Below are 23,548 nucleotides of genomic sequence, written 5' to 3' on the forward strand. Positions count from 1 at the left end.
CCACCCCTATTCTCCAGATTTAGCTTCCTCGGACTATTGTTTGTTCCCCAATTTGAAGAAAGTGCTGGCAGGACAAAGATTTTTCTCAAATGAGGAGGTGATTGCAGCAACTAATAGCTATTTTGCAGACTTGGATAATTCCTATTATTCGGAAAGGATCAACATATTAATACAGCGTTGGACGAAGTGTATAAATTTAAAATGAGACTATATCGAAAAATGAAAGAGGTTTATCCCAAACACATAAGTAGTTTCTCTTTTTGCACGGACTTTTCAAACGCAACTCGTAACTGTTTCAAAATACTCAAGTTCTCTCGTATTTATCAGCTAGATTTGAAAATCTTCTTAATTACAGTAGTTTAAACTGTTATGTTAAGGAATCGGAATATAGTAAGTAATAAACTGAAACCTGTATTACTAGAACAAAAGCGTTTATGTGTGTGTACGAAGCTACAACCTGACATACAGGAAAGATTAACGCTATTGATAAAATATTATTTCACGTGTCTGTAATGTCTCCCTCAGGTAATACTTGAAAATTCCTTTCACTCTGCTGCGCAGGAAACGTTTAGATTATTTTTTGCGTTAAATAAGCACTCACATTTTATGTAGCTTCTAAAAGAAACTTTTAATGGAAAAAGAAAGTAAAAAAGATAAGGGCTTAACGTGAGTTGACGGCGAAGTCTTGAGAGGTTTAATACTAGTTATAACTGGACAAGTACACTCCTGGAAATTGAAATAAGAACACCGTGAATTCATTGTCCCAGGAAAGGGAAACTTTATTGACACATTCCTGGGGCCAGATACATCACATGATCACACTGACAGAACCACAGGCACATAGACAAAGGCAACAGAGCATGCACAATGTCAGCACTAGTACAGTGTATATCCACCTTTCGCAGCAATGTAGGCTGCTATTCTCCCATGGAGACGATCGTAGAGATGCTGGATGTAGTCCTGTGGAACGGCTTGCCATGCCGTTTCCACCTGGCGCCTCAGTTGGACCAGCGTTCGTGCTGGACGTGCAGACCGCGTGAGACGACGCTTCATCCAGTCCCAAACATGCTCAATGGGGGACAGATCCGGAGATCTTGCTGGCCAGGGTAGTTGACTTACACCTTCTAGAGCACGTTGGGTGGCACGGGATACATGCGGACGTGCATTGTCCTGTTGGAACAGCAAGTTCCCTTGCCGGTCTAGGAATGGTAGAACGATGGGTTCGATGACGGTTTGGATGTACCGTGCACTATTCAGTGTCCCCTCGACGATCACCAGAGGTGTACGGCCAGTGTACGAGATCGCTCCCCACACCATGATGCCGGGTGTTGGCCCTGTGTGCCTCGGTCGTATGCAGTCCTGATTGTGGCGCTCACCACTGGAAGCGGGTTGCACGATGTTGGGGCGTGAGCGGAAGACGCCCTAACGGTGTGCGGGACCGTAGCCCATCTTCATGGAGAAGGTTGCGAATGGTCCTAGCCGATACCCCAGGAGCAACAGTGTCCCTAATTTGCTGGGAAGTGGCGGTGCTGTCCCTACGGCACTGCGTAGGATCCTACGGTCTTGGCGTGCATCCGTGCGTCGCTGCGGTCCGGTCCCAGGTCGACGGGCACGTGCACCTTCCGCCGACCACTGCCCACAACATCGATGTACTGTGGAGACCTCACGCCCCACGTGTTGAGCAATTCGGCGGTACGTCCACCCGGCCTCCTGCATGCCCACTATACGCCCTCGCTCAAAGTCCGTCAACTGCACATACGGTTGACGTCCACGCTGTCGCGGCATGGTACCAGTGTTAAAGACTGCGATGGAGCTCCGTATGCCACGGCAAACTGGCTGACACTGACGGCGGCGGTGCACAAATGCTGCGCAGCCAGCGCCATTCGACGGCCAACACCGCGGTTCCTGGTGTGTCCGCTGTGCCGTGCGTGTGATCATTGCTTGAGACACGTGAGCTCGAGTAGCCAAACGAGGATTTACGCCCGTTCTTTCAGAGGGTGAATACAGTGTGTTAACACTGCGTCTGTACGCTCGTTCATTGAGATGAAATGCTAAATAAGTATGACCAGCTTTTGAATAAGTAAGAAGTTTTCTGAAAAGAATTATTACCTACATAATTACAAGTGCTCTTATAAGGAAAGAACAAAGATTACGTAACGTTACCGGCAATATACTATTTGAAGCTGCGGTTTTGGAGCGCGCTACCTTCACATGTAACATGCACGTATGTGTTTGTAGGATTTCCTGGACAGTATTTTGAACTGTAGAAGTAGAGTATAACTTCTTGCGTCATTGTGTCACTGTAGTAACAAAAATGTGACATTGTTCGAGGTGTGACAGTGAATGTCGAGTTACAATAACTAAATCGTTAGTCCCTGGACATAACTTTCGACTGCAAATCAACAGGTACCAATTGGCGTATAAGGACGATTTTCAGTTCTGATCTCTTTCAAAAAGACAAGCGACAATTTGTGTGATCCATAAACTTTTGCTTTGAAAGGAACTCGGTGTGTCCTTTACACAATTAAGAAAATTAATAAACGAATGCTATCAACAGATTTTTGTAACTGTGTCGCTGTATCAACTATCATACTGTATCCGCACCGTTGCTTCTAATAAATTTCAGAATTATTTCGTAATGAATATAGCTGCCACGTAAAGCTAAATGAGCGTTCAAAGATAGATCATGGACACTGAAAGTCATAATATAATGAAATCTAAAAGTTTGTAACAAATGCCAACAAAAGACGATCTGTGCCCATTCCGAAGTATTTGATACTGAATTGCTATATTTACCGAAGAATAGCAGTAAGGGAAACTAATCAAACCGTCAGTTTGCATGCGGAACAGCAGTTTTATTCTGAGACGGAAACGCTGTATACTTAGCAATTGTATTTCTTCTGCCGAAAGTATGACTTGTGATTTCAACAGTCTTAACCAGCGGAAGTATTAGGACCAAACACTTGCTGAATTGGTGTAGACACAATCACGAGGCTCCATTTCTTTCTTTGCGTCATCAGCCTTCTGGCCAGTTTGATATGGCCTGCCAAGATCCCGTCTCTTGTTCCAGCCCTTTCATCTCACAGAAGCACTAACACACAATCCTATGTTATTTCCTGGACACAGTGTAATATCTGCCTACACTACAGTTTTCACCCTGCACAGCCTGTAAGGTGTCAGGCAAATCCAACACCTTACATGAAAACCCTGACATGATAAGCAAATCCAGTAGTATGTCGCATAGCTCCGAATAAATCGTGACATTAAATTAACCAAAGTAATACGAGTAACGAGTGAGCAAATGGAATACCACAGACTAACACAAGAATGCCTAAATGCATGTCGTACCTTCCCACCGTGAGGCAGACGCAGTGCCGAGGGGAGAAACGAGGACAGAAGCCGAGAGCAGAACCGTGTTAAGCTAGAAGTCCCGACGATAAGGGAAGGTCTGGACACCTACGGCGCCAGCTAGCCAGTAGGGCCACACAACCGGCACGTTTTAGCGTGAGACTTTTTCACGTCTCAGGTACGTCAAGGACCACCCCCAGCCCATGCTAAAAGCTAGTGCCCTCCAGAAAAAACAGTATAGATCTTACGACAACACAAAAAGGGCCACTACCACCCGCAAGGTTTAGCGTGAGACTTTTTCGCGTCTCAGGTACGTCAAGAACCACCCCCAGCCCATGTTAAAAGATAGAGCCCTCCAGAAGAACAGTATAAATCTTACGATAACGCTAAAAGGACCACACCAGCTACAGGTTTTAGCGTGAGACTTTTTAGCGTCTCTGTTACGTTGCAAACTTTAAAAACATTGCTCCACCACGAAAAGTATAACGTTTCTCATTGGATAGACAGAATGTTTGTAGGCGGAGCTTAAGGTTAACATTGAGACCCTTATTGGTCAGATGAAAACATAGCCAGATAGTTTTTTTTAAACTAACTTCGTTAAATTGTAGTAAGGAGAAGTTAAGAGAGTTGGTTCCGAGACGGCGAGCTGGATGGCTGCTGCGCCGGCCGCTGCCGCCCAGACGCTGCTTAAACACCGACAAGGTAATGAACGCACGCGATGCCGCATTTTTGAGCGCATAAGGCTTCACTCAGAACTGCAGAAGTCTCATCTGTTACACCCCCTTTTTGCGTAATACTAGTGTCGATCGTTAATTAAAACTCATGGTGTTCACATTTGCCACTTGAAGTAAAAATCTGAAGCGCGATAATTTTTCTGTTATATAGTTATTGAGAAGCCACATCAGCCACTGTAATTTACGACAAGTTAGATAAGTATTTAAAGATAATTGAGGGTCACTGTAGACCATTTTGATAGTTTGCTCTTTTGTGAAACTTAATTTAAACCGAGATTATAGATGTGATATGGCATGGGTCATCCTTCGATCGATTGTAGAACTTGGAAACCCATTCAGGGAATATTCGCTCACAATTTTGTTGAACGCAGAAGGTTTTCACCATCCTGTATTAAAACATTTCCTTTCATCAATAGTGCAATTTATAAATGATGTTTTGTGAGTAGAATAAAATTTCCAATGGTAAACTTAACTGCTCTTTCGACGTTATTTTACCAGCTAACTAAAAATAGGAAAGCCTTGAACCCTTTCCACTACATTTAGTTAGTATTAAGATTCTTTTATAGGGAGTGCTGTGGAGCTGACACAGATCATTTGGTACTTGGTTATATCATCGCTAGTCTCACTGAACTCTTCTGAATTCTACATGTCATGTGTGGTCTGGCGTCTCCTTACCAGCAACAGGTCCCAGGTTCAAACTTGTTAATTCCCTAAAAAACACGCTCAGAGCGTCGTTGCGCGAAAGTTGTAGGGAGACACGATATAGAACAAACAGACACCACCATGAATGTTTAGAAGGCTACCACTACTATCACGGAGGTTATTCATTCAGTCTCAACACATCCTGTTCCTTGTTTTTGTCAGTTTTTTTCACATATATCATTCCTATAGGATTCTACGGAGAATCAACTTATTTCCTATTTTACCAGTCTGCCAAATTTCCAACATCCTTCTATGGCACCAAATCAGCCTGTTATCTCCTAGTGAATGACTCATACAGTACTGTGCTCTAATCACATATTGTTTAATTTTCTTGATGAGTGCTGATGTTGGATAGACTACTTCCGACCAGGAATGCCCTCTGTGTTAGTCTGTTTTTTTTTTTTTATTCGTGCTTGCTTTGTCTTTCATACGGCATTATGCTTCCTAGGTAGAATAATTCCTTCACTGTTTTTAGTACTCGGTCCCGAATATTGACATTAGTTGTCCACTAATGTAGTTGGTGATACTCTTCATTACTTCCATCATTCTTCGGCTTACTCTCAGTCCTTATTGAGTGAACTTGGGAGAACCAATTTCATCCAGTACCCCACTTAATTCTTTCTCGGTTTAAGTGAACATGTCATTGGTATCTATGTACTGCATCATTTACATCCAGACACCTGAATTGTAATCCCACTTCTGATCGTAACTTTTGCACCTGTTATTGCGTCTTGGATGTACATACTGAACAACCACGGACGTAGCCAAAGGAGTGCGAGGTCCTGGAATCCTGACGCCACCCCCTATCACTGAAATGAAACTACACTCAGCGTAGTTGGTGTGTAGTGAAATTAAAGGATTTTTCTATCATCCTTAGAGGAAGGTATACGTGATATCGATCGTCCACAACTGCAACGATAAACTGTCGAAATATCAAGAAACTTTCCTGGCAGATTAAAACTGTGTACCGGACAGATACTCGAACTCAGGTCCTTTGCCTTTCGCGGATATAGCCAAAGGAGACGAGGGGACGAGGTACTGGCGGAAGTAAAGCTGTGAGGACGGGGCGTTAGTTGGGCTTGGATAGGTCAGATGGTAGAGTATTTGCCCGCGAAAGGCATAGGTCCTGAGTTCGAGTCCTGGTCGGGCACACAGTTTTAATCTACCAGGAAAATTTCATAACAGCGCACACTCCACTGCAGAGTGAAAATCTCATTCTGTCGACATGTCGATATCACTATCGGCTACCGCCTATTCATACCTTAGCTAAGAGAAACTAGTGTGCATTCTTGCCCTTACCTGAGCTAAATTGTTGTTTTGTTAATCAGTTCAGTATTTACTTGCAGCTGAATTTAATATAAGTGCTTCCATTTACTGCTTTTGTGCTGTGTGCTGTTGTGATAGTTCCTAAGTATGAATTGGTATATAATAACAAAGAAGAGAAAACGCGATTTTCATTCGTCCACGACCCTAACGATAAGTTCGCAATATGTGAGAACTACTGTACTCTAATGGCTGTCTGCAGGAGTACAACATCAGTACTGCAGTTATGTGGAGACTGGTACAACTTTTGATTGCAATATTTCAGTATATCACAAGGCAGCAGAGCATCAAACATCATTATAAATAACATTAAAATAAAATCGGTGCAGAACACCACATTTGGATTTCCCTGCGACGCCTAAAAGTTACGTTCGTCAACAAAAGTATCGCCCAAACGGTGATGGTTGTATTTCTTTATATGAAAAAGTGCTCAAATTTCTGTAATGAGTGTCCCAAATGACAAAATATTGTCTAGTCTGGTCACCAGAGCGGTACTCAACACTCAACTGTGAAAAAGTTCCGATACGAAACGATGGGCAGGTGTTTGTGGACAGTGGACGGTTACATGTTGACAGCAAATTATTTCGTTCGTTTCTAAAAGATTTTTTTAGTGGGCAGATAGAATTCATCCCAACAGACTGCGTCCAGCATCGCCCACTGCCTCTTACTTGTCCACAGTTCATTTGCGCTGTCATACTACAATATCACAAGTTTTTCGTATGTTCTGTGATTATTTTCAAATTCCACTGTTTTAAAATAGGAGAAACAGTAACACAAACATATTTTTTGTTACTCTTGTAACAGTACCTATCTTCATTTGAGGCATAATTATTTCTTTCTCTGGCAGACAGTATTTAATTTTGATATTGTTTTGTATATGATTTCCCCAGTATGTGTAGTTCAGTGATATCTAAACTGGAAGGTGGTAGCCATCGTCATTTTGTGCTATGGTTCACGGCATAAAGTTGGCTCTCTTTGGTACGGCGATATTTCATGTTTTACTACGATATTCTGTTGTGAATAGCGCTTGAGGAACTATACCAACAACCCAACATAGCTGAAACTGACGAAGCCAAACGAATACAGTGGGTCGAACGTGTGGCCAGGATGGAAGATCACAGATGTCTTCGGAAGCTCCGAGATTTCACGTCTGTAGGAAAGAGCCCCACGGGGACAGTCAAGAAGCGCTGAAAGGGTTGGGTGTCATGAAGGTTTAAACCAAGGATCAATAGATGCGGACGGATATCAGATTGCAGCAATTGCCAGAATACAATGGAGGAGGAAACTTGTAGCAGCGTGTGCGGTCCACGGGCCTGATCACGTAGAAGAAGAAGAAGATTCTGTTGTGAAGCGTCTCATTCGTAATATCCTTGAAACAATGGTTACAGCCGTCATACCTTTAATGTATTTATTATTAAATGTCATATAAACGTTTGCTTACGTTGTACATCGTGAATGAGTTTACTAGCTCAAAGACTGTATACTCATGGAAAAATGCAAACTCATTTTTGAGGCTGTATATATTAGGAAAATTGGACGAATGGAAAAACTAGTAGAAGCCGACCTCGGGGAAGATCAGTTTGGATTCCGTAGAAACACTGGAACACGTGAGGCAATATTGACCCTACGACGTATCTTTTAAGAAAGATTAAGGAAAGGCAAACCTACGTTTGTAGACTTAGAGAAAGCTTTTGACACTGTTGACTGGAATACTCTCTTTCAAATTCTAAAGGTGCCAGGGGTAAAATACAGGGAGCGAAAGGCTATTTACAATTTGTACAGAAACCAGATGGCAGTTATAAGAGTCGAGGGACATGAAAGGGAAGCAGTGGTTCGGTAGGGAGTAAGACAGGGTTACAGCCTCTCCCCAATGTTATTCAATCTGTATATTGAGCAAGCAGTAAAGGAAACAAAAGAAAAATTCGGAGTAGCTATTAAAATCCATGGAGAAGAAATAAAAACTTTGAGGTTCGCTGATGACATTGTAATTCTGTCAGAGACAGCAAAGGACTTAGAAGAGCAGTTGAACGGGATGGACAGTGTCTTGAAAGGCTTATACAAGATGAACATCAACAAAAGCAAAACCAGGATAATGGAATGTAGTCGAATTAAGTCAGGTGATGCTGAGGGAATTAGATTAGGAAATGACACACATAAAGTAGTAAAGGAGTTTTGCTATTTGGGGAGCAAAATAACTGACGATGGTCGAAGTAGAGAGGATATAAAATGTAGACTGGCAATGGCAAGGAAAGCGTTTCTGAAGAAGAGAAATTTGATAACATCGAGTATAGATGTGTCAGGAAGACATTTCTGAAAGTATTTGTATGGAGTGTAGCAATATATGGAAGTGAAACATGGAAGAGAAATAGTTTGGACAAGAAGAGAATAGAAGCTTTCGAAATGTGGTGCTACAGAAGAATGCTGAAGATTAGATGGGTAGATTACATAACTAATGAGGAGGTATTGAATATAATTGGGGAGGAGTTTGTGGCACAACTTGACCAGAAGAAGGGATCGGTTGGTAGGACATGTTCTGAGGCATCAAGGGATCACCAACTTAGTATTGGAGGGCAGTGTGGACGGTAAAAATCGGAGAGGGAGACCAAGAGATGAATATACTAATCAGATTCAGAAGGATGTAGGTTGCAGTACATACTGGGAGATGAAGAAGCTTGCACAGGATAGAGTAGCAGGGAGAGCTGCATCAAACCAGTCTCAGGACCGAAGGCCACAACAAAAACAACATCAGCTTTAATACTCTCCTTCCTTTCCTTCCTCCCCCATTTCCCTCCATGTCTCCCACTTCACTTCCTCAACTACCTTTCTATCCCCCACCCCTCTCTCCCAGTTTTCCCAGTTTCTTCCCCCGTCCCTGGGCTTCCACACCCAACCGTGCCCCCTCCCTTCCCCTCAGCCTTCATTTCTCCCATTGGCTTCTTTTCTCCTCCTTTCCCCCTGCCCATCTCCTGCACCCAGTGCCTTCCTGCCCCCCAATTCCTCAGTGTCTTCAGTGCAACATAGATCAACACCAACGTGCCACAGTGTTATTTTCGTCTAAGTGGGTCAGAGTTTCTTCTTCAGTGTGCTCCTTTGTTCTCATGTGAAACTGTTTGTCCACGTTTGTGTGCACTGCTGAACTTACTTGTATGACCAGTGCATTCTGCGAATACCTTCATGTCACTTCTAATGTATGTCTCCTTTTTTTTACCATTCAGGTATGTTTTCCTGTCTCCATGTTTACTGTCTGTTTTTCTGTGGCCGATGAGTGGCATAGATAGACCACTACAGGCCTACCTTTTGTAAGGTTTTAAAATAACATTAATGAAAAAAAGCGTTATGTGACCTTGCGTCGCTTCAGGCAGACGACCTGGCAAGGAGGTGGCGGACTGTGCGTTCAGCAGGACCAGGTTCTAGGAGTCTACCTGAAATAAATGTTTGAATCAATGGTAAAGTCCCAGAACTATAGATCGTAGTATTTATTTATTTCATTTCGATTTCTGAATACATTTGCTTACTACAGCTTGAAGTTGACCGTTGAAATAGCAATTTGGAAAGAGGTCCTGCGGCACTTAATAAATTTGTAGAATTTTCATGAAATGGAATATACGTTTATAAAACTATAAACTGAAGTGAGTAAGTATGGATGCTTTGAAGCGCTGAAGGAAATCTACCTAGGAGTCGGATAAACCACAAATTTAAATATTACATTGTAGTGGCAGAAAGCCAGATATTGTCAAATGATGTTTCAACCATTTTAACTTAATAAGTTATTCAACCCAACGTTAAGAGTCTTTTGCTTTGCGATATCGAATTTTATTTTATACAAATGATCTGTATTTTGTCAGCAAAGGGAAAATACATCATATTATAATTTTAACTCGTTTGGAAATAAGCTTACGTTGTCACATTGCAAATTAAATATCTAATTGTGCATGTGGATTTTTCTCGTACTGTTGAGAATGTGTGGTATTATTTTTCAAGAACAGTGTTTCTTGCTTAATTTTATGGACCCAGTACAAGTACTATCTGTACGAAGGTCTCCCAAAATCAAATTGTGTACGTAAAATTAGAAAATAAATACACCACTGGCCATTAAAATTACTACACCAAGAAGAAATGCAGATGATGAACAAGTATTCACTTGACAATTATATTATACTAGAACTGATATGTGATTACATTTTCGTGCAATTATGGTGCATAGATCCTGAGAAATCGATATCCAGAACCACCACCTCTGGCCGTAATGACCGCCTTGATACGCCTGGGAATTGAGTCAAACAGAGCTTGGATGGCGTGTACAGGTACAGCTGTCCATGCAGCTTCAACACGATATCACAGTTCATCAAGAGTACTGTCTTGCGTATTGTGACGAGGCAGTAGCTCGGCCACCATTGACCAGACGTTTTCAATTGGTGAGACATCTGGAGAATGTTCTGGCCACGGCAGCAGTCGAACATTTTCTGTATCTTGAAAGGACCGTACAGGACCTGCAACATGCGGTCGTGTATTATCCTGCTGAAATGTAAGATTCTGCTGGGATCGAATGAAGGGTAGGGCCACAGGTCGTAACAAATCTTAAATGTAACGTCCACTGTTCAAAGTGCCGTCACTCCGAACAAGAGATGACCGAGACGTGTAACCAATGGCACCCCATAGCATCACGCCGAGTGATACACCAGTATGGCGATAACGAATACACGCTTCCAATGTGCGTTTATCGCGATGCCGCCAAACACGGATGCGACCATCATGATGCTGTAAACAGAACTTGGATTCATCAGAAAAAATTACGTGTTGCCATTCGTGCACCCAGCTTCGTAGTTGAGTATAGTATCGCAGGCGCTCCTGTCTGTGATGCAGCGTCAAGCGTAACCGCAGCCACGGCCTCGGAGCTGATAGTCCATGCTGCTGCAAACGTCATCGAACTGTTCGTGCACATGGTTGTTGTCCTGCTAACGCCCCCATCTGTTGACTCAGGTCTCGAGACGTGGCTGCACGATCCTTTACAGCCATGCGGATAAGCTGCCTGTCATCTCGACTGCTAGTGACACGAGGTCGTTGGGATCCAGCACGGCGTTCCGTATTACCCTCTTCAGCCCACTAATTCCATATTCTGCCAACAGTCATTGGATCTCGACCAACGCGAGCAGCAATGTCGCGATGTGATAAACCGCAATCGCAGTACCCTACAATCCGACCTTTATCAAAGTCGGCAACGTGATGGTTTGCATTTCTCTATCTTACCCGAATCATCACAACAACGTTTCACTAGGCAACGCCTGTCAACTGCTGTTTGTGTATGAGACATCAATTGGAAACTTTCCCCATGTCAGTACTTTTAGGTGTCGTCAACGGCACTAACCTTGTGTGAATGCTCTGAAAAGCTAATCATTTGCAGATCACAGCATCTTCTTCCTATCGGTTAAATTTCGCATCTGTAGCAAGTCATCATCGTGGTGTAGCAGTTTTAATGGCCTGTAGTGTAAATGTATTTTCAGAATAAATGAAAAACATGACCCCTTGTAATGTTCTCCCTAAGATTGTCTCCTGGCTAAGTCCTTGGGAAGGCTGAAGAGAAAGGCTGGATCCCTGTCGTACAACATTATGAATCGGAGCACTTTGTTGTTGGTCTTCATTTCCAAATGTTCTTTCTTGGTTCTCATATACGCTGTATATTATCAGTCTTTCCTGTACCAACAAAATCCTGCCTCATCAACGTGCCTCGAAATGGCGCGCTACGCTACTGCCGCTACCGGAACTGTCTAATATACTTGTACGTCTTTGCAGGTAGATCTTAACCTCTGAAAACAGATGCTCTCGCGTCCAAGTTGTATACGGTGCTGTTTTGTGTGTCACGTTTTAGGAAAACGGATATACTTTTGCATACCTGAGGTGCAGCAGAAATATTGTAGCGCGTCTCAAGAGGACAACAGTCCCACCTTTGAACTGCCAGTTACAGTGTTGGCAAGAGGCTGTTGCGTTATTCCTGCAACGTTACACGCCTGTGAGGCTGGAAGTGCAACGTTTTGGACTGAGTCCTCCTTGGCCGTAACAAGGATATCTGCACACCTTAATAGGTGGATGGGGATTGCCCCATATGTCGCTTAGCTGCGAAAGAATGGTTGGTTCGGTAAAGTACTCGGCCGGAGCACTCTGAACGCGGAGACACTACAAACTGTTCTGTAACCATCGACGCCGCACTCATCCCGATACCTGTCTTCCAGACTGATGACGACATTCTCACGTCAGCGCTCTTCCTTGTAGTGGTCGAGCCGTCAGTGTGGAGTCACTTAGTAAAAGAATTAAAGCCTCAGCAGAAACAAAGAGAGTACTTATGAAATCGTAGAAGTAAGGTCTACTTACTGCCGTTCAGGAGCAAGGTGTTACAAATTCTGATAATGGTAACCTATAAGAAAAAATGGCTCTGAGTACTATGGGACTTAACATCTGTGGTCATCAGTCCCCTAGAACTTAGAACTACTTAAACCTAACTAACCTAAGGACATCACACACATCCATGCCCAAGGCAATATTCGAACCTGCGACCGTAGCAGTCCCGCGGTTCCGGACTGCGCGCCTACAACCACTAGACCACCGCGGCCAGCCCAACATATAAGAGAGGACAGATAATATACGGTATGTACAAGATCCAAGACCCACCAATAACAATAGAAGATTAAGAGGGAAGTTCTCAGATTAGTGAGTGTTAAGAGAAGAAGTTTGTCTTTTTGCTCCAACCATTCAATCTATACATCGAAGAAGCAGTGACTCAAATAAAAACGAGATTCGAGACAGCAGGTGAAATGATGTCAATGATAAGATTCGATTATGAGAGTGCTATGTTCAGGCAAAGAAAAGAGGAATCAAAGTAATTGTTTAATGGAATGAACATCCTAATGAGTACAGAAAAATAATTCAGGATAATCCGAAGGAATTATGGGTAGCACTAAGTACCCACTGAAAGAGGTCTTGTTTATAATGCATAATGATACGCACAACTATTCCTCTAGTTATCAGTGGAAATGGTACGAAATTCAGAAGGAAGGTCGGTGTTGGCAGTAATATTGATGGTTTATTGATAGCAAAATAGAATATTAATCACATAGTGATCATCTTCAGTGCTGTGGTGTAAAGATTAAACTCACAAGCACTGGTATCAAGTTACTATCAGTAACCAAAGCTAATAAACGATCGCAATAACTGAATAATTTCACGTATATGGCCGTTGTGCACACAGCACTCCATGGAGTCGCCAATCAATGAAAATCGATTTTACTATCAATCAACTATCATTATTATGGCCGACGCTGACTTTCCTTCTAACTTTTCTTTTCACTGGTATCAAGTTATTATCAGCAACCAAAGCTAAGAAACGATCACAATAACTAAAGAGACGCTGTATGAAAATCTCTACAGTCAAACTTCGTGACAGATTAAAATTGTGTGTCGGACGGAGACTCGAACTCGGTACCTTTGTGGACGGGGCGTGAGTCGTGCTTGGGTAGCTCAGTTGGTACAGCACTTGCCCGCGAAAGGCAAAGGTCCCGAGTTCGAGTCTCGGTCCGGCACACAGTTTTAATCTGCCAGGAAGTTCCATTATCAGCTCACACTCCGTTGCAGAGTGAAAATTACAATCTCTACAGTGTTTGCTGATATTAGCCTTGATTGCAGACACGAATCTCTGACGGGGGCGGTGTTCTTAATTTACAATATGTTTAGGTCTTTTGATGTTTTACTAACCGTCAGGATGTACATTATAATAACTATTTGGTAAACTGAGTATAAAAAATAGAAAAACAAGTTGACCTTATCAGACAATTGACACTAAATGATGTCTTCAATTGTCAGGCGGTAAGAAGCTTCACAGCAGACAGCGTGGCCACTATAACGCTGAACGGTGCTGTCACCGACATGCGGGTGCTTTTGCAGACGACATCGCGGCCTCCTCCTCGGTGGACGCCGCGTTGGCGACGCCCTCCCATCCCGGCGCCGCTGCGTCCAGCCCTGCCTCGTGGAGCGTGTCGTCCGCCCCCGCACCCCGCTCTCGCTTGGTGTCTACCCTGGCGGCACTAACGACACCAGCGTCGACGCCACCAGCACCCAGGTTGGCGGCGCTGATGGCAGCACCCGAACCGAGGCCTCGCTCGAATCCCGGGTACTGGACACACAACGAGTCCGCCTGGATGCCCACCAAGTTCCTCGACTTCGACCACCTGGACGGTAAGACATGGATAGTGACGTTAAGACTGCCCTCTCGTGGCTTCATTGTATCGGATTTTGCAGTACCAATCTTCTTCTCACGATTGGACTACTTTAAAGAGGAAGGCATATTATAGTAGAGTACAGTAATTTATCGCAGTTGATCTATTGGTGCCATATTATGCATATTTTATCAAAATTTTAACGAAGTACCAGTTAATCTTACTCGAAATGGCTGTCATATTAGAAATATTTGAGACGACGGCAAATTATTAATGTTAGATGTATTTTGAGCAAGTGATTATAATACAGACGCAGGTGTTTCATACTGGACCATTGCACATTGGTTAGAAGATTTTTAAAAAACTCTCACACCATACAAAAATGATCAAAAATGTGAAAACTTTTTAAGTAAACTCACAGTCATACACACAGTACTACTGCTTCTTCGTAGTTAATGAATACGTAAACTTATGATACACTGCTTCACATTCATTTAGCTATTCACGTATGATTTATTTAGGTGTCTAAGTGGCAACTAATAGTAGATATATAATATAGTAGCTGTTTAGCGAATGTTGTAATTTAAGTAATAACTTATGCAAACAGTTGTGCACCATTTCAGTGTAGACGGTCCACCGTAAAGTTACGGTACCTACTGTATTTCCTATGTAGAAGCTACGTCAGAGCAGTAGCTACTGTGGTAGCTTGAACTAAAAAGTGTGAACAGCAACTGTGCATCCGACCAGCCAGTTGTGAGCAGACGTGCTACTGTATTTTGTGAAGGTTGTTGTGTCACAGATCGCAATGGTGCAACATGTCCAAATAAAGTTTCCTAGACATTCTCTAGAAATTTTTGAAGAAAAGAAAAATATAGGCACAGTTTGACCTGCACACCATGAGTCCCGAACAAAAACTACCCATGGACGCATATCGCAACTTGACTGGAACGCAAAACACAGACAGATCTTTCCTCGAAATGTAACTGGGGTTGAAGAGACTTAGAATTATCGATACGAACTTATCACAAAACGGCAATGTGCAAATATTCACATCAAATATCAACGCTTTGACGACGTAACTGCATTCAAGTCACTGTCACACGCAATTTGAACAACATGCGAAAGAGGAACTTTTATTACTTTTTTTCACTTGACTGTATGAACCTTGTGTACGTTGTACTAAATTGAGGTGAGACTATGTGAAAGATCTGAAGCATCAAAACCACTATATTATGATTTCTATGCCATTTATGAACCCAGTCCCGAAACGTCCAGTATTGTAGGACGATTTTCCGTAACCTGTACCTGTAGCACTCAGTGCTGTTACAGTTAAAAATGACTAATAGGTAATTAATCAATATTATAAAAGTACGTGTACTATATGCGTACACCTAAAACTCAGAAAAGCGTCGCTGTTCGATCAAGTGAATTATACAGTGTGGTAGCCTTCTGTTCCCATTCACGAATAAGAGTTTTACCTGAATCTATGCTTTTGGATATAAGAATAGGTACCGTTGGTCCTTCGAGGCCTGTTCGTAAAGAGTTAGTTAATCATTTACAATGTGTATAACATTACAATGACATCCCGTCTTACCTCCTGGATTCTTCCCTTTTGCCACGCATTGTATTTCAGCGAATTCTGGATAGAAAAAAAATATTATAACTGAAGGCATCACATCTTTGGGAACCATAATCAAGATAACTGTAATCAAGAAATTCTAAGTCTCTTGTTGCGTTTTGCTTGATTTCGACCTGTAACACAGTTCATTTTCTGACATACACTACTGTAATACGGGTGTGATACTATTTTATTAAAAAAATTTTACGATCATACCAATTTTTCTTCTTCTGTCATTATGTTGACCTGAATGAGACCTGTACTTCGCGCTGAAAGGGGCAATCGCAATATATACGGTTTCATTCTTTGATCCATACATATTACAAAAATGCCTGTATGGATATGTGTGTGTGTGTGTGTGTGTGTGTGTGTGTGTGTGTGTTTGTGTATGCGTGTTTCGTATCTCCTCCTAAGACAGTGAACCGATTTCAGCCAGATTTCGTAAACGTATACCTTACTGTCAGGCAATAATTGCTGTTGGGACAAGATTCACCTATATATCAGTGTTGGAGGTGGGGGTGTTAAAAGTAGCGTAGCCCATTGCATGATTTCCCAGACCTTATTCATACAATATTTCAGAATGAAACTTAGCTACTTGTAAAAACTTTACACATAATTCCAAACCTTTACTAAATTTTTTCTCACTGACGACTCCTACAAAATAATCATACGAATAAGGAAGTTTCAATCATACGAAAAATATTCATCGGTTATTATTTTTCCTCAGTTCAATCTACACGTAAGCATTAGACATGATATAATACTTTACTAATTGTTTACTACTAATTGCATTTGCGAAGCAATTTACAGACAGTATGAACATATATATTACTGAATGCAAGTGTGACAGTACATCGTTGTGCGACACATAGTTCAAGGCACATGACGTTATAGGCAATGAGATGCGTAAAAAGCTGTCGCAACATGTTTGATGCTTAGATATATTACTTCTTTGCTACCGACTCCATTCACAATAAATTTCCCAGAGAGTTCCTACATATGCCGCTGGGTGTACCTAAAAAATGATGTCGCTATAAGACATCTATTTCAGGAGATATAACATCACAAACATTAAACACAAGGCCAGAGGTTGCGAGATAAGTGCGTGGAAACACAGCTGTAAATAAATTCACCAGAAACGCCTGGTTTTCAGCTAGGAATCATATCTGCATGACGTAAGATTGGCCATAGTCGCAAGGTATCTTGTGCACTCCAATTGTTCTGAGACTTGCCGTGTCGTTAACTAGTCTCACTGCAGGATTCTTGTTGAAGGTCTGAAGATCGAATTAAATTTTCGTATTTTCAGCAAGCGGCTTTTCTTGCTGACACAAGGCCACTGAACAACAGAAGACAAGGTTTCTCTTCCTGCCACTAGTAAGTGATCTGGTTGTGATTCTAGCTTGAGATCACTTCATTTATTTGCTAAACGTTGTACCCGTCAATCCTGAAGACCTTGCGTAATTGGCTATGCGGAATTGGCTATGCGGAAGGCTATGAACGTCTGGTATCGTTGTTGCACAGCTTATCAGTGCTTGTGCACTTTTGTGCCGTGCGCTGATGCCTGATGGCGTGCAAGTGTAAATTGGTGAGCGTAGGTTTCCTGTAGAAGCTGTGGCCAAGGCACCCATTTCGTTTGGACCGGATGAGGACGTCAAAAAAGTGCAATGTATTGTCTTTTCCTACTTTCATGCTGAATTGGATGTTACTGCGCTCCATAAAAATTACGTAATTCCTTTACGTCGAGATACAATCCTAACGTGTGACAGAATTTCGAGCTATGTCACGTCGTTCGCTTGGCGGCTTAATGTTGCTACATCTATCACTAATATGAACATTGCTTGTTGAGAGATACACCTGGAGCGGTCCGTCCAGCTGATGATGTCATGGCCAGTACCTCTTCTCGCATCCACGTGGTAACTCACCGCTCTGCTGTTTTGGAGGAATGCTGCATGATGCGAAGAGAGTGGTCCCAACCGAACAATACCGTTGTGACTCCTTATTCTTGTTCCAATTCATGGTGCTGTACCACTGCTTATAGTTATCGAAGTAAATAGTAACAGTTAACAATTTCTCTGAGGGCTCCGATTACGTCCAAATTTCTAGTTCTAAGGATCCTAACTTAAACTCAGTGACCATGACTTTAATCCGTACGCCATATTTATCCTAAACTACTGACATGCATGGTACTCTCCTCGTTCTTAATCATCACTAAACTTTCCCTCTGTAAAATTCCTATTAAAGCACTCCTAGATCTTCCGGCATACTTATTCAAGTTTTCGGGGAATGTAAGGTTTCCTTCGCCTAAGCCAGGCCCTCTCTGTTCAGAGGTTGGTGTAGTGTACTCTTTGCTGGCATATCTATCACACTACGGTAAACGAGCTACTACGCGGTGGGGAGCACCCAGTTAAATTGCACTGGATGTGTATTACTGATGTTGATTGTTAATCCTTCGGTCCCTTACAAAATAGTGCTGCCATTATGTAATACTGGCACTACGGAGAAAGTAGGGAGAGGTGAAAATCAAAGATTCAGGGAATCCAACGAGTGATCTTCAGTTAAAGCCAAAGATATTGCTTAGGGACGTGGCTGTTGTCCAAGACGTTTGTTGAGAAGTGTGCCTTCATTTACGTCTTATTGTTCGGCACACCATCTCCGTCGATCTTCATCAAACTTCTCCTCTGTCAATCAGTCCTCAAGCTATCCCACTTTTTAATTGGATTAGGTAATCGAGCCCGTGATTCTCTACCGGGGACGGATGTAGTTGCAGCATAAGAAGGCAGTCGGTGAATATCAGCTCTTTATTGTCTACTATCTACTGTGATTCAGTCTTTGGGAGTGACTGTTAATTTCTACAGACTCGGCGAGTGCGAGAAATACTCCGGCACAGTTTTCCTCGCAGCATCTTCCTTGTCGCTGATTCTGTCTCGGCCTCCTGTGATGTGTAGCTGTGCCTATAACTGGCCCATCCGTGTCGACTGATGGTTTCCCGATGTCACCCGATGCTCACGTGAAATACGGGTCGTGCAACTAACTTGTGACACTCGACTCCGTGCTGGACCCACGGGAAATCAATATGTAATTGCCACCATACTCTATAAAGGTCTTAGCTTCGCCGTGTACTTCCGAGAGCTTGCATACATTTAAGCGCACAATCAGGAGTTATTAAACTCGTCTCATATAATTACTCGCTTCCCGGCGGCATTCGTAAGACCTGCAGTGTAACGTGCTGTGACGTATGCGCCTCTTGTGGGTCTCGGGAGGCAACAAAGGAACGTCGATCCGGTGCCCCTAACTCTGCAAAGGAGAATGAACAGCTACCGCTTGCTGCGTCAGGCTCCAATGGCACAGGGCTGGGGAGAACTCTGTGCCAGCCACCGATCATGTGAAAGCCGTAACGGCGGTGGCAGGTATGTAATAGTTCCGTCTTCATGGCAGCGTCCAACACAAAGTGGGTCTCATAACACATTCCAGCTTCTAACAATACCACCACTTGCAAAGCAGATTAGAAATCAGATATATATTGTTGCCCATGGAGCCTATGTTCGCTTTATCGGGCAACAACAAAGTTATTGACTGTGGATTGTATCGTCAGAATGGAAATAATGACATCACTGTAAAAAAGTCATTATTTTGGCACTTATCTTGAATGGATTCCCACGTATATTTCGTCAAAGTCGTTAAGGCTCATCTTGATGACATCTCGTAAAATCGGGTGTACTGCCGGTGGTCCGCGTCTTCCCAACACGATATTTCGACGTGGTAACTCGGCGTCTTCGTCAGGTGTTCCCTGAGACTGGTTGGCGAGCTGACCTCGTCCCATATTTATGCCTGGGCGGTGTGTGGTGCTCCCTATGCCGTCCGCGCCCGCTGTGGCCATTTCTGTCGGTGGTATCAGTCTCTGGGCGCTTCCTCTTCGGTCCGCGCCCGTTGCGGCTCTCTTCAGAGGTATCGGACGTCCCAAGGCGTTCCCTATTGGGTCGGCGCCCGATAGGCGCGATCCTAGCACTATCATGGCTCTGCTGAAGCTCCTTATGCTGTCCGCGACCGCGGCGAGTTTCCCTCGTGGCCGAGCCATTGTCCTGGCCTTCTGAACCCAGTATGCGCCTGTGAGGTGCGCTTCCTGTGGCATCCGACTGTTGTTGGGACTGCATAAGGATTTACGAAGTTGTCTTTGACACCTTGAACTGCTTTCTGCTAGTTTATGAAACGTTTTTCAAAGGACTAACCGAGATGGTGCCATGGTTAGCATGCTAGAACGGCGTGCGTCAGAACTTTGGTTCAAGTCCCCGTTCGGCCATGCGGACTTAGATCTTGCGTGGTTACCTTGAATCACTTCTAGCAAATGCCAAGATGATTGCTTTTAAAACGCACGGTCGATTTCCTTTCCAATTTTCTCGCAATCCGAGCTTGTACTCCAGTGACCGCGCTGTCGACGGAACGTAGAACCCTGTAATATGCTCTCTGCCTTCCTTTTCCTAGACACTAAGAACATTCTCAGAACTGTACTTCAGTTATCAAGTGTACTCACTTGTAGGGAATGTTGTACGCTTGTACCTTCCGTAAGTTTCGTGGAGCTACTGATTCTGCTCTCTCACGATGTCTAATGACATCTGAGGTCGCTGACATGTGAAACCTGGCAGTAGGTTGCAGCACAATGCACATAATATGAGAAACGTATGTTTTTGGTGGTGTCCGGATACTTTTGATCACATAGTGTATCTCTTCAACTCTTTGTCGTACCACTTCGTATTTGTGTAGGTACAATCAGTGGCATGTGTGGATACTGTCAGCGAAATATGTGGCAAATAAGTAATAAACGTAAACTTCATACATGATGCAGAAATTTTTCGTACATGTCAGTGTTTATGAAGTCAAATCTCCTGATGTATGTGTCACACATTGATTTAATTTTGTAGGTACATTCAGTGGCATAGGTGGAATCTGTATACTTTTTTTGCGAATTGAAAGGAAGTAATAAATTTAAACGTCTTGCTCAATTCGTCAGTTTATCACGCGTCTCAGCCTTTATGACGTCGTGTATCCTGAACTTTGGGTGGTACTATGACATACTTCTAGTGGTGCATTTAGCGGAATACGTGAACACTGTCTGCGAAATTTATTGCAAATGCAGTTATTAACAAAGGAGTAATATACTAAAACGTCATGCAAGATGTGACAGTTTTACACGCATGCCATTATTTATGATGTCGTATCTTCTGTACTGTGGTAGTTATGTGGTTCCTAGCCACTCAGCGATTGTCGCTTGACATTACGAGGTATGTGTACCAAGTTTTATTCACACCGGTCCAGTGGTCTAGGAGGAGTTGCGGTAACCACACATACACACACACACGCACACACACACACACACACACAGACACACACATACACACACACACAAATACACACACACACACACACACACACACACACACACACACACACACGCACGCACGCACACGCACACACACACACACACACACACACACACACACACACATACATACATACATAAATATTTTTACAAAATATATAGGATAAGCAGTCTCAGTTTGTTTTCGCTGTCGATGAGTCATTACATCGTAATCTCCATTTCTTGGCCCTTCGGAAGATATAAAGCTGTAAGCTGTAAATTACACGAGATTTGCGATTCGGGTGTTCCGACGGTACGTCCTGTCCGGGGAATTTATGTACATGCAAACTGAATTTCGTGTTTGTGACGTGCCTCGTTTTTGGGGTGGAATGCAGTTTAATATTGTGGACAGGGTAGTCGCAAAATCATTGCTCAGCATTACGTTAGAACTGCATTCGGTTGCACCGCCGTGCTTGTAACATGTGGCCTGCCTGACAAAACGGTAACGATGTGTTAGGCACCAGTAAAATTGGAAGCATTACTGCTACAATCTGTCTAAATCTTCCCATCTTTACTGCCTCGCGTTAGTGGCGTGGTTTCGAGCACACGTTGTCGAGGAATTTCAACACGGTATTTGCCGATGTAGAGTATTGCGCATGGTGATGCGTTTGCCGGCTTACCTACCCTATCTTCCCAATTCAGTAAAAACCACTAGGCCAGACTCTTGCCGAGTGCACAGTTCTCATCAATCATATCACAATCATGAGTTAACTACATTACCTGTTCACTCCGTTCCGCAGCAGTCAGAGGTCAAACCGCATACGGTAATGTGCGGAAGTGGAAACATCATATTTACGTACAAATTGCTCTCCCACTACGCTGCATACCTCAAACAAAAACAGAGAGTAGGATTCGTGACATCAGTGACATCCACTAGTGTACACTCTCACCTAAATCTGAATAAAACTCACCGTTTTCCAAATTTCTGATGCATTCTTAATCTTAATTATTCGGCTAGGCGAATGATATTGCAGCTTTTCAGGCAGCCACCACCACACTTTACCTCAATGTTTTATCAGTTAAACCTGCTATATCTCTGCAAGAACGAACTTCTTAACTAGATAGCTACTTCGTGAACTGTACCCTATGTTGAAAATCGTGATCGTATTCTCGAAGGATGGAGAGAGTTTACAGCAGATAATTGGCTGCCATCGATGGACGATCGGCGAACGTCGATTATTGCCTATTACAAGATGGGAGCAGCAAAGTGTCATCAAACCGCGATGTAAAATACTTCCCGGTTTTCTCGCCTATATGAGCCTGTTATATCGAACGGGCCTGATATCTGGAGAAGAACGATACGATCTCTTTTTAAGTGGTACTTAGCTGTTTCATCTCAGAACTTTAGTGTGATCCAGAAGCTGACAGGATGATCAGAAGATTCGTTCACCTTCATTTCACACATGCTATATTAATGCATGTCGTTCTGGTGCTAAGTAATGCCTCGAGATGCAGTAGAAACTGATGAATTAGCCATACACTGTGGCGGACCCCTTTCCTAAAATGAGATGAAACATAAATTTCGTTAAATGTTATTCAATGTCCTCAGCCCCAGAGCGCTAATGCTCGGCAAAAATTCAAATTATTAAAGTTTTTCGCTAGTGAACGACGGCTATAAGGTGCTGAAAACAAGGATAACGTGAAAAATGTGAGCAATATAAGAATCAAAAATAGGGCCCTAGAATTCGTATCTAATTGATTTCAATAATATTCCGCGCTCCGGGCACCGCAAACAAAGCGAAAAAATAGCGAATGGTAAGTCAAAAGGGCAATAACTGGCTCAACTTAAAGCAGCAGTTTGGGAAAAAAGCAGCAAACTCAACTAAAGTGACGAAATTAACTTTCATGTCTGTTCATTTTATAAACGAAACGACGTACTGCTGAGAACATAATAAAATGTAATGTAATAATAACCTTTTTTTCAGCTTTTGAGAAATGTTAATAACTGGTCTAATATCCCTAGCTTAGAGCATATATAAACACGTCAGTCTAGGACAGTAGTTGCAAAACTTACAAAGCTTTTGAGGTACCATACCGGTTTTTGAATCCTGGTGTGAGCTATCAAAAGCTGCCAGAACTAATGAAAAGACTTTGGTAATAAAAATCTTAAAATTTTTAATGTCCTGCAAACGTACGTTTTAACAAAACATGAAATGATATATTATTTTTAAATGTATCAACGAATTCGCAGGTTCTAAAACTGCAG

At 42.8% G+C, this 23,548-nt stretch overlaps 1 protein-coding gene across 1 annotated transcript in view; it reads left to right on the forward strand.

Annotated features, from left to right (window-relative positions):
* Window positions 1–23,548, forward strand: part of LOC126278781 (hemicentin-2-like) — a 732,365-nt gene that overhangs the window by 537,194 nt on the left and 171,623 nt on the right. The window contains exon 3 of the mRNA XM_049979058.1: window positions 14,040–14,330. Coding sequence (XP_049835015.1) covers window positions 14,040–14,330 — 291 coding nt within the window. The remainder of the gene's footprint in view (window positions 1–14,039; window positions 14,331–23,548) is intronic.

Source organism: Schistocerca gregaria, chromosome 6 (genome assembly GCF_023897955.1).
Source record: "Schistocerca gregaria isolate iqSchGreg1 chromosome 6, iqSchGreg1.2, whole genome shotgun sequence".
In the NCBI taxonomy this organism is placed as follows: Eukaryota; Metazoa; Arthropoda; class Insecta; order Orthoptera; family Acrididae; genus Schistocerca; species Schistocerca gregaria.